This window comes from Oncorhynchus clarkii, chromosome 14 (genome assembly GCF_045791955.1).
Source record: "Oncorhynchus clarkii lewisi isolate Uvic-CL-2024 chromosome 14, UVic_Ocla_1.0, whole genome shotgun sequence".
In the NCBI taxonomy this organism is placed as follows: Eukaryota; Metazoa; Chordata; class Actinopteri; order Salmoniformes; family Salmonidae; genus Oncorhynchus; species Oncorhynchus clarkii.
Window position 1 is genome coordinate 2065001 of NC_092160.1, and position 16448 is coordinate 2081448.

At 41.1% G+C, this 16448-nt stretch overlaps 1 protein-coding gene across 1 annotated transcript in view; it reads left to right on the top strand.

Moving 5' to 3' along the window:
- Positions 1–14544, top strand: part of LOC139366117 (AF4/FMR2 family member 2-like) — a 169481-nt gene extending 154937 nt beyond the window's left edge. Inside the window, exons 13-22 of the mRNA XM_071103229.1 lie at positions 277–392; positions 3004–3280; positions 3976–4112; positions 4485–4548; positions 5639–5775; positions 6184–6255; positions 7546–7639; positions 7996–8036; positions 9366–9595; positions 10616–14544. Coding sequence (XP_070959330.1) covers positions 277–392; positions 3004–3280; positions 3976–4112; positions 4485–4548; positions 5639–5775; positions 6184–6255; positions 7546–7639; positions 7996–8036; positions 9366–9595; positions 10616–10737 — 1290 coding nt within the window. The 3' untranslated portion in view covers positions 10738–14544. The remainder of the gene's footprint in view (positions 1–276; positions 393–3003; positions 3281–3975; positions 4113–4484; positions 4549–5638; positions 5776–6183; positions 6256–7545; positions 7640–7995; positions 8037–9365; positions 9596–10615) is intronic.
- The last annotated feature ends 1904 nt before the right edge of the window (positions 14545–16448 follow it).

Sequence of the window (16448 nt, forward strand, 5' to 3'; positions counted from 1 at the left end):
GTATGTTCAATTTGGGCCGGAAACTAAAAGGTTGCTGAATCGAATCCCTGCGCTGACAAGGTAAACATCTGTCATTCTGCCCCTGAGCAAGGCAGTTAACCCACTGTTCCCCGGGCTCCAAAGACGTGGATGTCGATTAAGGCAGCACCCCGCATCTCTCAGATTCAGAGGTGTTGGGTTAAATGCGGAAGACACATTTCAGTTAAATGCATTCTGACTAGGTGTCCCCCTTTCCCTTTCAATGCTGACTGCGCTGTTTGTTTCTGTGTTCCTCAGATGGACCATTGTGACGCTGTCGGCGGAAGCAAGAAGTTACGGTTGGAGAAAGACTCCTTGCTTCTTCCCCCATGCATCTCACCGATACACAACCACAAGAACATTAGCACAAAAGAGTAAGTGTCGCCGAACCACTCACAGCAGTACTTACTTACACATCACTATGGTTACTGGATGAGAAAGGGAATGTGTAGAGCATCATGTTATGTAAGTGTTTAGAGGCATGTACAAAGTCATTATGGGTGTCAGCAGTGCAGTGGGGGAAAAAGTACCCAATTGTCATACTTGAGTAAAAGTGAAAATATCTTAATAGAACATGACTCAAGTACAAGTGAAAGTCACCCGTTAAAATACTACTTAAGTCTAAATTATTTGGTTTTAAATAACTAAATGTAAACATATCAATCATTTCAAATTGCTTATATTAAGCAAAACAAACAGCACAATTGTCTTATTTTTGTATTATTTACAGATAGCCAGGGGCACACTCCAACACTCAAATGAAGCCTTTGTGTTTTGTGAGACCGCCAGATCAGAGGCAGTAGGGATGACCAGGGATGTTCTCTTGATAAGTGCGTGAATTGGACCATTTTCCTGTCCTGCTAAGAAGACACTTTTGGGTGTCAGGGAAAATGCATGGAGTGAAAAGTACATCATTTTCTTTAGGAATGTAGTGAAGTAAAAGTAGTCAAAAATATAAAAAGTAAAATAAAGTACATATACCCCCCAAAAATACTTAAGTGTTACTTGAAAGTATTTTTACTTAAGTACTTTACACCACTGCCACAGGGTAATTACAGGCTGTTATATTTCCTAAGTGTATGGTAGTACTGTATGTGTTGTGAATGGCTACATCCTCAGGCAAGGTCCAACCAGTGTAGATCCTCCTCAGAGAGCAGGCTGCGACATACAGGAGAAGTGAGGTTGCTCCCCTACACATTTATCTTTAGCTATTGCTAGCTCTCTCTACAGTGTCCTGTGTCCTACAGCATTAAGGTAACGTGACACTGACAAGAGAGCTCATGCTAATTTTAGATATTCAATTAGCGCTGCAGAGACCTACTGCTCGATGAAGGGATGCTGGTGACAAGGGTCAGGGGGTTGAGCAGAATGAGTCTGGAGGACAGAGTGTCCACTGAGCTTCACCACTAATCACTACACATATCTTTAATATGATTACCTGAGCTATGATATATGAGCTGGCACGGGTATCTAGTGCAGAAATGCTGAACCCTTTGGTCTGGGCTGAAATATGACCTGCCTAGTAGCCTTTAAATCAGCCGAATTTAGACAGCCTCAAAGCAAATCTTCACCCTTTTAATCAGATTGGCCTCAAAATGAGCAGAACCCCGGTCGGTCCATTTATGGCATTAATAAAAAAAGCATCTTTGCTCAGATTGGAGAGTAAAGATGCTTTTTATTAATGCTGTAAACGGACCGACCGGGATTCTGCTCATTTTCAGGCCCATAAAACAAGACAAAATATGCTGCTGTTCAAAATAACCTGAGGAACATAATCCTAATGAGGTTTTCTGACTGCGTTTTCCCTGTTAGTGCTTTAGGCGCTCTTGTGCTAGCTAAGCATTTTTTTCTCGTATATCAAATCCCCATGAGTTTAGGGAAAGGGAGGCAAAATAATCTATTGTTGCAAACAATGTGAGAAATATAGTAGCAGCGGGAGGCGAGGTTTCTCGCTACTACTGTACGTCCTTGGTGGTTCTTAAAGTCCTTATTGACTTTGAGGAAGGGAAAGTATTCAAGGCAACTTCTCCACCTGCCTCTTATCTGTTAACATAGAGAACACTATTGTTAACAGAAGCCCCATGTGGGCACACACAGCTATACCGAGAGAACCCACCTGGATACAGACTGCAGTCTGCTGTGTTCCCCTGTGAGGTGCCAGGCTCCTGGAGCAGGAGTGGATATTAGAAGGACTGTAAATCTAGGCAGAAGTGCTTTCTGTCATAACAAACTGCCTTTCCACTGCCTGATCAATCAATATTTTGACCCGTCAGTGCACTACAGGGCTATTTGTAGGCCTATTTCTGGGCTGCGTCCTTAGAGGGTCAGAGGCACTGGGGGGGAAATGAAAGAGTTCTATGGTTTTATACTTTATTTTTTATATTTTTTACCCAAAACCAAGTGGAAATGACATGTTGAAGTTATATTAAATATCATTGATCTGCTCACGTACTGTTTTTATTGTAATTGAAGTCTCCAAGATGCGTTACCACCGTAACCTTCGATAATAAAAGCCAACTGATGGTGAAAGTACCGACTCCATGCCTTAGCACTAATGCTGCGTTTGATTTAGTCTTATAATAAAAACAGAAAGAATCACTCATTCTAACAAACAAAATATTATGTCAAAGGCTGGCTGTTTTCTTTGAGCCCTGTACATAATGTCTGCACTTCCCAATTTTTTACAAATGCCTTAAACAGTCAAGTCATTTCTAAATTATTTTCATCCATCTACCACTTTGATGACATTGGACATGAGATTTGCTGGCATTTCAAAGGCTGTGAGAACTTGCCGTCTCTCTCCAGTATTGTAGTGAATAACATGGGATGACAGCAACAGAGAGAGGGAGCAGGCCCAGCAATGTTCTTCTTTTATGTCCGTTTCGATAACAGTTTATTTAAAGGGTGTCTACATACGGATGTCATAACACTTCATGAACCACACGTAAGCATTTCATAAATGTTCCTGTATGTGTCTTTGCCCAGCTCTCTGAGGAAACAGCCCAGGAAGAGAGAGGAGAAGCGAGAGCTGCTGCCTCCCCTGCTTTCTCCGCTCTCCGACGAACCCCCTATACGCCAGCGCAGGACCAGCGAGTGTTCCTCCTTCAGCCAGGAGGGCGGTGCTAGCAGCGCCACCAGCACCTTATTGCTACCCACCCTCAGCTGCTCTCTGCCCAACTTCTCCTCCTCATCCTCCTCTTCCTCACACAAGCACCGCAGCAAAGGAGAGAGCAAATCCTTCTCACGTTCCAAGACAAGCAGTGTAAGTAGGGGACAGCTGATCATGATGAAACTAGCAAAAATGTATACTGTCGTATTGCTATAAACTGTCGTATTGCTATCATTAATTACTGAGCAATTTTGGGGTTTATTGTTTTTTTGGATGGTTTATTATTTTAAAGTATGATTCTTTTGCATCCGCTCTCGTTTGCTAATAAAATGTGTCTTCTATAATTTGTTGTGTAGAGAAGTTGGTAGATGAGGCTATTTGCTGCAGATTATTTCTTTGCTCCAGCAACTACCACTATTGGGGCGGCAGGGTAGCCTAGTGGTTAGAGCGTTGGACTAGTAACCGGAAGGTTGCGAGTTCAAACCCCCGAGCTGACAAGGTACAAATCTGTCGTTCTGCCCCTGAACAGGCAGTTAACCCACTGTTCCCAGGCCGTCATTGAAAATAAGAATTTGTTCTTAACTGACTTGCCTGGTTAAATAAAGGTAAAATAAATAAATTTCCTGTGTTTTTGCAAATCTAATGACCCTTTGGAGGGATTTCAAAACAGCCTTGAAGAGAAGAAAATGGATCCCACGTGCGGAATATGTTTAAAGCCAGGACATAGACAAAATACACGGTCACAACGTAGTAACAGCAGTCCAAATCACCAGGATGAATCATTACAGTATTATTAGACCTACTGCTGGATGCTAATTATCATATTAATTGGCCCTGCCATCTCACAGGAGGAAGATACCCATAGCAAGCCGTCTGGCAGTTTCCATGGCAACGGTCAGTCCGATTCTGACGTTTGGTCCAACCCGTCATCTCTGTCCATGGACCACATGGAGCCTAGAAGGCCCAAGCTAGTGTTCAATAACACGTATGTATGAGTAACTAACTAACTTCTCCAAACACTTCAAAAACACCAATCCCCCCCCCCGATGCACAGCCAGAATTTAATGTCATGATGCATGTACTAATGTAAGTCTCAAACATGATTAAAATGTCACCGCATGTTGAAGCAGTTGTGGGATGTGATTACAGAGTTAAGTTCCTCTATGTGTATAATTCAAAAGGAAACACATTGAACATGTGGAGGACAACTACAACATGAACATGAACAACTGCAATCCAGGCAGTTGCAGCACCGTTAGACAAAGTGGCAAACACATTGTTCTGTCAACTGATCTGTTTTGTATTTCTAACATACTTGTAAGACTAACCAAAGTCTCACTGTGATTGTTGTCCACAGAGTTCACAACGCAGACTACTGCATGCAAGAAGCCAAGAAACTAAAGCACAAAGCAGATGCACTGGTAAGCTGCTGTTTTATTACAGTTTAAAAAAGCACCTGAAAATGTATTAAAAACGTTTAATTCAGCGTTTACTTTGATAGAGATACATTGCACAAACTAAATTGTTCTTCTTCCTGAGATTGTATTTTGTCTGAGCCAGGCAATAAACACACCCTGTTTTAGTCAGTCACATGACATCACAAATATGAATAGCAACAGAGACCCGTGTGATAATACCATTAGCAAATACATGCCAACGTGCCATTAGCAAGCAGCAGCTCTTACTGAGCCTATTAAGTATTCCTGCTGAATAGCTCTTATTAACAGACAGACACTGGTCTTAGCTGAAGAATGCTAGTAGGTGTGCAGAGGATAGAGTAGAGCCCTTGTTGAGACCTGTAGTCTTTTCTAAGTGAGGATGTGTGATCTATCACAAAAGGAGCTCTTTACACACCTCTTCAATGTCCTCAAAGAGGGGCTTGGGCCTAGGCGACGGGCGTGATTTACCAACACACTCATAGGGCCCTAATAATTGGATTCCAGCAATTATCTCCCCAGACATTGTCCTTTATCGAAAGTTACATCCACTTGGGCATAAATCTGATCTGCGAGGTAAAGCCAGCCATGAATAGAAAGTGAAGGGAATTGATTGCCCTTGTTACATGACTGTAATCGTTGAGCTGTAATGAATCTTCCACCAGCCCGGTCGTATGTGGTAAAGGGGCTTACTTAAAATGGATAGAACCTGCTTGAGAGGTGCTTTCAGTGGAGAGTGCTGTGTAAATCTATTTTATTTTACACTCATGTGCATTCATGAGTCATATGCCTATTATTTGTTGTCTGCACTTTGAGTTTGTAATTTGGCTCCGTGTGCATATATATATATATATACTTTTTTTTCTCCAGAAAATAGAAAAATATCAAAAGAATGTTCCCCGAACATTAATGTGACATTGTTATTTTTCCTTCTGATTAAATCTGCTTATTATCTGTTTTCACAAGAGCTTTGAAGCTTTGAAAAATGATTCAAAATGAGGAGAATCATTTGTGGCCATGTAGTGTTGTGAACCTAATGCTGATCTTGTTCAAAGTTTCCATTGTTTCTTCACAGATGGAGAAGTTTGGCAAAGCCATTAACTACGCTGATGGGGCGCTGTCGTTCATCGAGTGTGGCAACGCCATGGAGCGGGATCCGCTGGAGGCCAAGTCTCCATACACTATGTACTCTGAGACGGTTGAACTCATCAGGTCTGTGTCCCCACCAATGTGCCTCTCCCTCCCGCCCCCGCTCAGGCCAGGTATCCCCACCTGCCCTCAGTGACAATGAGCATCATTATGTCCATCGCTAATCCAGTCTACCCCACAAGTCAAGGCAATTAGCGGCGCTCATTTTATTAATGGCAGTGAAAATGAAAATAGATGGACCTTGTAGCTCATCATTCTACCCAGGGATTCATGCATGGCTGATTGAAATATTTTCTTCAAAAACTATTAGACACAGAAAATGACACAAGGCCGGTCGTTCTATGGAACGTCCCCTGGCTTTATGGATATTGAGTCATGCTCCTTTTTTGTTATTTGGATTGAAATGAATGAATTATGAAAAGGAAGAATATTTGAAAATTATCTATTTTTTTGTCTGTTCTGCTTTTGAAGGTATGCCATGAGGTTAAAGAACTTTACAAGTCACTCAGCAACTGTAGCCGAGAAGAAATTAGCTGTGTTGTGGTGAGTTTTCTTTTCGCTCTGCTGTGTGTGTGTGTGTGTGTGTGTGTGTGTGTGTGTGTGTGTGTGTGTGTGTGTGTGTGTGTGTGTGTGTGTGTGTGTGTGTGTGTGTGTGTGTGTGCGTGTGCGTGTGTGTCTGATGACTGAATGGTGGTTGAAGGAGACCTAACATTGCACTGATGGATGTGATGACGGACTGCAAACTCTAGCCTGTGTGGGCATTTGGGTTGATTTCAGAAAATCCAGCCGGCTTCCAACCCCGTTAGATGCTCAATCCGCCGCTTCACTCAAACACAATTTAAATCTCCACTCAGCCATCACTCCCCGACAATCGGATGGATATTGAAGGGAGCTTTAAAACACTGCTAAAGCACTTAATCAGCTTAAAGTGGATCATTATTCTTGTATTTCATTAAGCTATTAAGGGATAATGAAAGATTTCCTGGCGGCAGGCAGCAGACTACAAACATATACAGTTTGCCACACTGCTACAGGGGAGATGAAGGGAAACTATATGCTGCCTGTCATATGGATTGTATAATCTGAGCAGAATGTTATGGTTAGAATGTTATGGTTAGACTCTCAGACTTAGCAGTGCAGACAGTGATGAGCGTAGGAGTGAGATTCCCAGGTCATATTTCCTGTTAGTACACCATTCAGACATCATTAGGGATTATTTTCAAATATTTGACACTGGCTGACATGATCCATCCATTTATAATCTGTTTTAGAGGGCAAAGTGTGTGTGCGTGTGTGCGTGCGTATGAGCGTGTGTGTGTGTGGGCGCGCGCATGTACGTACTGTACATACTGATGTGGTTTAGAATAGGGGAAACAAGGAAGCGGTGTACTGCAGTGATGGCTTATTAATGCCTGAGTGTTAGTGTCATGTCATGGGGTGGTGCATATGTCCAAAGCATCTGGTGTCTGGCGAGCAGCACACTGTTGAAAGGTCAGCCCCCCCCCCCCCCCATGGCCCTGAGGCTGGATCTGCAGACCAAAGGTCCCTGGCAGGGAAGCTACTGGGATCTGATTACTAGGCTGCAGCCTCTGTTTTCTAGCCTTTATTTTCAAGCTATTAGAGAGATAGAGTTGGATGACAACAAGATTATTTAGTCATGCATCATGGGATATGCAAAGTTAATTAGTTAGAAAACACTTTTTCCTTATTGTTATTATTTTATTATCTTCTTGTGCTTAATGTTCATAAGTAATATGTAATGTTGTCAATGCTAGATACACGGTATAAGATCCAGTATTTCATGTTAATGTTATTATTTTCTTAACTCCATAGCAATCGCTGTTTATCCCTCCTGTACTTGAGAATGTTCAAATTGAAGAAGGACCATGCAGTAAAGTATTCCCGTTCCCTAATGGAGTATTTCAAGGTAACTAACGCTAACTTCTAATTCTAACATCTAGGAGTAGAAGAAGGACAGTAGAACACGTAAAGCCAATTAAGATTTCTAAATGTAATATATATTTGTGTTGAGTTGTGTATACTCATTAGTTCTGCATGTTGGTTATTAAAAGCCATACATTGTTTTCCAATTAGTGTGCAAATTAATGATAGATCAATGATCTACATACATTGTTTGTGTTTACGCCTGTTTTAATTCATTATCTTGCATATTATTCTAGAGGAGCTTTTTTGAGTTGCATTAATAGATTTTCTAAGCTATGCAATATGTTTGTGTAGTAGAGCTGCAAAATATCATGCTCTCACAAAACTCTTCCATTCCAGAAAAGTTCCCAAGCACCTTCGCCATGGGGAGCCAATGGAAAGTGAGTAACATTTCACCTCAGTCATCTCATGTTGCATCACAATCCTTTCTTTATATGAGATCTTTCCCAGAACAGAACAATGTATGTGCCTACTCCTGGGCCAAGCAACAAGCTAATCCTCTCAGATGGTGACCGCTTTGTTCAGACAATGGCCACAACAGACAGAGCCTCTGTCACTGTGACTTCCAGCTTCTAGCACATCACACTGGTGGCATGAGATGAGCTCACTGCTTCACTGTTTTTCTGGATGCTCCATGGCAACTGAACCTAGCTGATCCACCCTGTACGTTTGGGTTTGGGTTCGTAGCTTACCATGGCGCTACCGTGGGGCTCATCAGTGTGTCTGGGAGTTGGCGGTGAGCCATCCTCTGTGTGTGACTGTGAGCTCCTTTAGCCTGTCATTTCCAGGGCTGGGATCTAGCCCTCAGCCACAGCACTGACCGGCCCTGCTGTTCTGCTGTGAGATGAGCTGTCAGAAGCAATTAGCCTCAGATCCTACTGGCTCCTAGGACTCCTGCAGTCACCTCCAGTTCACCATGGTCACATTAGCCACAAACTGGCCTTCTTAATCCGCTTGGGTTAGCTCCACTACCTGCTGCAACTGTAATCAACATTAGATTCCACTATGTTCTGGCCTCTTTTTCCACAGTTTGTTTGTTCTGTCCTTGACAATCATGAATCTTTTTTCCCCTTATTTTCTTTTTTTCCTCAAGGGTTTATTTATTTGAGGAAAAGACTCAACCTGCTAGAGAGGGAGCCGAGAGAGGCAAGCTGTTGACAGGGAACATAATTTAACTTCACGGGGCGAGCGCCTTTCAATTTAGTGCTGAATTACAGGACCTGGAGCCTGATTGTTTGGGTTTGGCACTAAAAGACTGATAAATATGTCCTCTGATTGATGGCTGAAGCGGGCTGACAGAAAATCAAGCCGTGATTGTCAAGCTGAGAAAAAGCCCCAGTTTGCCGCTCATACAGTTCAAATCAGCATTAGTGATTAAGCCTGACGAAGAGTGGTTAAGCCAGACGAAATAACATGTATTGGCTAAATGTAAACCTACCCAGTTCAAATCTCCCTGATCAGTCTCCCTGGGTCAGAAAGCTAAGCTAAATATTTTTCTCTCATGTGATTCACTTTCTGATGAAGACATGGCACCAATGAATGTCTCGATGACGTGGGGGTGGAGGTCTTGTTCAGTTTATATTTATTTATCTTTTATATTTAATTTTATTTGTGTGTGTACAGTACAGTATCATCTCTGTGGTGGTGCCTTGAACTTTCACCTCTAACCTCTAACCCCTGACTCCTGTATTGTCTCTCTGCCTTCCCAGGAGCACAGGCACCCCGTCGCCCCTGTCTCTGAGTCCCTCCCCAGTTAGTTCGGTGAGCAGCAGTACGGGCCCTGGCCTTGTGGGCTCCTGTCCCTCCGGTGCCTCCAGCAACGTGGCCATCCCCCAGCGCATCCATCATATGGCCGCTAGCCACGTCAACATCACCAACAACATCCTCCGCAGCTACGAGCACTGGGATACGGCAGAGAAGCTCGCCACAGAGAGCCAAGGTACTAGAGACTGGACACAACACAGCTTCCCTCTGTTTTAGAACAGGATGTTTGGATTGGGGCTGTAGTATTAGCAGCAATAGCAGATTGTGTTTAGTAGGTAGCATAAATTGTACTGTTGTAATCGTAGCGGATGTATCCGTAATAGTTTCATTCAGCGGTGACCTCACTTTTGATATGCTATCCTATATTTTTCTTAATTACATGCATCTCCATTCATGTTCAACCTTTTTTCATTGTACACAGTCATTAATAAATGACTAATTATTCTTAACTGTTAGGACCCAAGTCCAGTCCGATCCTTTCATCACCCTCCGGATGGTCTCTTCATTTACTAATGTATTCTGCATTATTTTGTATTAGATGTGGAGAATAGATGAACCCTTTACATTTACTGTCATCAGTGAGTGAATGTAGAGAGAGAGAGAGACCGCCAGAGATGTTGAGGACCCCCCCCCCCCCCCCTGACTGTGTGCATGGAGGGTTTGATGTGTCATGTCTCTGTCATTTCCCATCCGTTATCTGAGCCTAGCTGATTAAAGGGACATGTTACGTGGTTGTGTGAGGCGAGAGCTCTCTCTCTCTCTCTCTCGCAGCCTCAGAAGTACCCCATTAGAAGTTGATCTGACCCTCTCCTCCTCTCTGTCGACACTCATAACGGGCTCAATTAGAGTCTGTTGGATGGTGTCTTTGGTGGAAATGAGACAGGAATTGGCAGTTATGACACCATAAAGCCTAGGTGGGCCTTTCAGCAAAATACTGATCACCAGAGCTGTTACTTTTAGGATTGAGCCATTCCAGGACTCAGTCACTCACTGTTTATTAGGAGGAAAGAGAGGAATGGACAACAGACTGCATAAATGTGAGCCTTCATTATGCTATTACACTTGTCAGTCTTTGTCTTACACTCACTCACACACACACACAGACAGACACACACACACACACACACACACACACACACACACACACACACACACTCTCTCATTCACCCTCTTTCCCCTTCCTTTCCTTCTACAGAGTTCTTTCAGGAGCTGGACTCGACGATGGAACCATTGAGCCAACACAGCAGCATGACAGAACTGGTGCGCTACATACGCCAAGGACTGCACTGGCTACGGATAGAGGCCCACATGTTATAGTGCTGCTGGAACTAGAACTGAACTGTCTGCCACTGTATGTCTGTCTGTCTGTCTCACACATCCATCACTACCTCTACCAGCCAGCAACCCCCAGTCTCCAGCCATCTGACTCCAGCCCCAAGGGCCCCCACCACACTCTGCCAGCCAGAAAGCCCCACTGACTGTCAACTCTTAGTGGTCAGAGGTCATCATGATGAGGTCATCATCAGCTCTACTGCACAGTCTGTCTCTCTGCTCCCTCAATACAAAGTTGAAATTTCTGTTGGCTGTGGAAAGAAAATAGTGAAATCCAAACCCCAAAGTGAATGGAAGGACAGTCCCACCTAAGACCTGGGGATTGTCTCCAAAGCATGCCAATAGAAGAGAAGGATCTGTGTGGAGAAGTATGGTGGTTGTTTTGGTTGTTTTCTGCCAGATCGAGCCATGTGATTTCCCTGTTGTTTTGATCACCACTAAGGCCCTCTCAGAACGCCTGGAGCATTGTTCACAGTTCACACCTCCATTCCAACAGGCAGATTTCTCATGAAGTTATAAGTGGTATCAACTATTTTTATTGTTTTGTTTTTGTCAATGCCTTGATGAACTGGCCGACAGAAGCCAGTTGGAAAAGTCTCTCTTTACTACTATCTGATAGTGGTGTTTATTTATGATCCATCAAACCTCAGTCTCACGTCAGATAATAAATAGAGCAACAGTTCGTCAATGTCTACCCATAAGTCCCAGTGGAACAACAAATAATTTGAAATAATTCCATGACTTGTTGCTCATTGGAAATTAACAACAAATAATCAAATTCAATCTGCCACCTCAAGCAATTTCTCTAGTTGTAGGGGGATTTGCATAATAATGTAGTCAACTTAAGCAGATCTGATAACAACTGATCTGGATCGTGTTTTTTAGCCCTAGAGGTTGGTGGTATCTATGTGTTTTTTTTGTTGGTTGGGTTGATGTCATTTTTGTACCTACAGTAATAAGAGGCCGGATTTATTCCAAAGCAGCACTGATTTTTCATGGGTCTAAGGGAACGGGGAAGACAAAGTGATGCACCACATGAGACTGTGTTTAAATCCATATGAATTGTGTCACTGTTACAGCACCACCGCAAACAGTGTACGCCACAATGGGTCCAGTAACGCTACAGAGGACCTTTACATTGTCTTTTCGATGTCTACAATAACTGCTGTGTTGTATATCGCAACTCTTTTGGTATTAAATGTTGGTTCAGTTGTGCATGTCCACAGAGAGGTGTAGAGTTTTAAAGCATTATCCATAGTAACACTTCTTACGTGTTATGTGCATAGTTGTACATTTGATCGTCCTAGATTTAAACTTGGCTTGATGGACATACTGTATGCCATCTATATGAGATACAGGCAGTTTTCCTAAGGAGGAAGTTTGATGGTTGGTTTGTTGCTTGTTTTTATTTGGATGTGATGTGAGAGAATGAACTGAAGCGAAGTGTGTGTGTTGCACTGTGCAGAGATGATTTGGGGATGGATTCTCTATTGCTGGGTGTCAATTCCAAATCGTTCTCTCTATAGCACAGTCCATACAGTGTGTTTCAGTAGACCATATCTCCATGGCTATGTGTGAAATATGATTTTCACTATGATAAAACAAAGTGCCTCCGTATCCAGTGAAAATTATTAAGAGTCTATATTGAAGAACAAGAATGAATCTAAATGATTTTTCCATACCATATTGGTATATTAGATTTTTTCATAAAACCACAATTTATTCATGTACTTTTTACTGGCAAGTATGATACCAAGTTTGGCTTTAAAATTGCAAATGTGTGACTTACATGTATCAAATTTTTAACTCAGTTACTGTTTAGAGGATGCTGAACAGGATGTTCAAAACCGCTTAAACATGTAAATGCTTAATGTGACTTACTGTGATCACCTAGAATCAATAGATTAACACTCCAACCCATTTACAGCAATAGCTGGATGATAGCGCTAATTGTGTTTATTATCTTGTTACTTAGAACAAGAGCAGAATCAAGAGACAAATGCACTTAATTCACGTTCAGTGTTTCTGGCATTTAGAATGATGTTTGGAGTTTTTATCACTTGATTTTAGGCCAAATTAAAGTGTTTTGGAATGTCACAAGAAAAGACTGAACAAATTATTGATAAAACAAAAATCACTTGATGTTGATCCATTAACTGTCTTATTTAGATTTAATGTCATTCAGTGTTGTTTTATGGAACAGTGTTGTAGCCTACATGCTATTGTAACCTCACAAACAGTGCTCATTCAATTCCAAATCTATTTTAAAGCTGTAGGATGCCACACCATATGGTAATAGCAATATCTACACCAGTCTTAATGTAACTAAATTAATTGAGAAATATGAAAGCGAACCTAACAACTTAAACTTTCTTTGTACTGTATCTGAAGTGCATTTTTTTCATTTTGCCTTTTGCAACAACTTGTGATAATAATCTCATAACTATCAGTCAATGTTGAGTTGGGGGAAAACGAAGCATGTGCAGAATTTTTTATGCAAATGATCCCATTTTCTCCTCCAGTCCAAATTAGCCAACTGTCTTTGCCCCTATGAGGGAAGCAGTTTGTACACTTCCAGTGGCTTTTCCCAGCTGTTCCTATTCACGCTAGAGACAGGCCATTCTGTCAGGGAAATCTGTGGCCCTTTGGCAGCTAGTCAAAAGCACCAAGCAGCACTGGCTCTCTGTTCTCTCTCTCTCTCTCTTTCTCTCTCTCCCTCTCTCCCTCTCTCTCTCTCTCTCTCATCCATCATCTGATATAAACAACCAGCTCCATACTCAGCCCCAGTCTGGCACCGAAGAGGAGCAGCTAATGTTTTGCATTCATTCCACAATGAGGAAAGGCTGAATCAAATTGGCTTATGCCTACCAGGGAGAACGGAATCAGGTTTTGTTTTAAATATGCGGTTTTATGTCTAAAACAAGGAAATCGTGAAACGTTGAATGAGGTGCCATCTGGACTGGCAGTGTTTACAAGCCAATTTATGGTGTGACCTAGTCTTTTGTTTGGTAAAACCAGGTGATGATGATAACATATCAGGAAGGAATTACTCATTAAATGAGTCCCTAATTGGCTTGTTTTTATATTGCTGCTACTAATGTTGATATTTCCTAGATAGATTTATGAATACAGGAAGTTTCATTTTAAAATGAATGCTTCTAGAGAATTTTATTGAAAATAGCATACAAATCTTTGACGCATTGCAGAGTAAACAAAAATATGTAAACTATACTAGCTAGAGTAGGTACAGTACGAAGTGCAGCTCACCTTCTGCGTCTTCTCAGTTTAAAGCCTGAACAGTATTTATTACAATCAGGCACTACTTAAAAGCAGAATCAATAAGAGTTATGCCCTCATGCAGTGTTAACGTTCAAAGGATGTATTCCTAGGTTCACTGCAATTAACTCCAATGCAAACAAATCAGGCTCATCTAAGGTAGAGACAAGGAAGGGATGTCAGCACAGTGGGAGTCAAAACCAACCATTTCTGCTATCAAACTCATTATTATTATTATTATTATACCTAGAAGAAATCTGACAGACTATCAACACAATATTATTGTGTTACAAATTGTTGTATATTTATCATGTTCTTAATCATAATTGCTTCTCTTTTTTTTTTTAAACCTGCTTTTTTTTTCCTGGAGTAAGTGAGTACAACACTAAGCCTTATAGCTTGGCTGAAGTCTGTCATTTTGGTGTTTTTGTTATCTCTTGTTCAATTGTTCCACTACATTGAAAACAAGTATTGGGAACAATTATCTCCAATTAAAGGAAAATTCCACACAAAAACTATCTTTTGGTATTTGTTTCAATAGTACATTGTTGTTATAGTCCCAAAAGGTTTTGCTTGTCAGCAATCAAGTTTTTTAAAGATATATAACTTTAGAAATACAGTTTTACAGCCGGCATAACGTGTTTTGCATCACATCATGCAAAACGCAGCATCATATCATGGAAAGGTTTATGGGTGGAGTTTTCCTTTAACATTGTCCCAGCTGGAAGCATTCTGATCGCTCTGCAAATGAAGCACTGTAAATAACACTTAGGGGACACAATGCACCGCACCATGTTAGTCAATTAACGACCGTGTGACTCAATGTTGATTCATATTCAGTGAATATTGTGTCATATTTAATATGACTGATACAACTTGGACTGGGTTCTCATAACACATGAACATACCTATTAGCGGAATCATTGAGTGTAATTGGTTTGTAATCTAAATGGCTTGTGTCTGTGACAGCAAACCATTGCCAGTCACTTGGTGTCACTAACAATAGTGCATGTTGACCTTCGGTCACCAGAAGTGGTGGTTATGCAAATTGAAGTCAACAGTTGGCATATGTAGCGTCATTCGAATCTATGTCAAACCCTTCATTCAGCTTGTTGTTGTCTTAAAGCAGTAGCAGACATGCGTTAGGGAAAATGAAGAACAGTCATCCATGGATCCCTTTGCTGTTTATATCTGTACAGAATGATGAGGTGCTTTATGATTTATGTCCTCCGGTGTAAAGGATTGTACCATATGGAATATATATTACTTATTTTGACTGCCCAAAGCTGACAAAAATGCATTGGAAATCCATTGCCTTGATATGAGTGTATTGCTGACCAGTGACATCTTACCACCCCTTAACCTATGATCTTTTGGTAGTCTGTCTTGTGTGACCTTGGCATTTCAGTCATTCCAATGTCACCTGGAGTGTCATTTCTCTGTATCCTCCTCCACTTTGTTTTGCAAAGAGAGACAACAAGATTATATAAACTAATGTACAGTTTCAGTCAACAACAGAAAAAAGGCTTTTACTTATCATGGCTGTGCTTCCTACTTGCTTAAATAGATGAACTACAATTTACAGCCATTTATTAACCAAATGGGATACACATTTGAAGAAAAATCATGTGCTTTTGATACAATTGTATTTCTGAAAGTATTATTGAAATTCTGTAACATTGTGATGTTGCAGATGGACAAATTTATTGTGAAAAGTAGAGCGATTTCCCAAAGATCAGTTCCCTATGTTCAAGCCTTAGAGATAAAACTGCTCAATTACTTTAAACATGTTTTTCAGATATGGAACAATCACTGTCAGTTCTGGAAACATTTCCGTCAGATCCATTTTAACTGTGAAATGCAGCATTGTTACATTAATATAAATCCTTCACAGTGTTCTAAAAGCAAGGCATTTATAAAACAGTTAGCAATGTGGATATCCATAAATTAGCCCAATGACATACTGTTCCTCAAGGCTCAAGCTTTATATAATACTTAAATGCTACCTATTCCCTAAACGATGTACAATGTTGGTCAGACATCAGGGAAGAACAGGGTTACCATTCCAAGTAAATAGCCTTTTCTCTCGCTGACGTTTTGTCGACAGTTTAAAGATGGACAATGTTGTATTTTCTCTCACTGACGTTTTGTCAACAGTTTAAAGATGGACAATGTTGTAAACAGAAAATTCAAAGACAGAAGTTGTCTTAGTTCAGGCATGCTGTAGTTTTTAGTTTGTTATTTTTTTGTACAGAGCAGGGTAACTGTTATGCTATGGATTTATTAACGTATAGTTGTAAGGATTCATTAAAAATGCGTTATGTATCAAAGAAACTTCCTGCCTGGTTAGCTTTGTATTTCAAATGTGTTGCACAAGTTCTGCCATTTTTTATTATTGTTTTTGCCTATTGTATTTTATA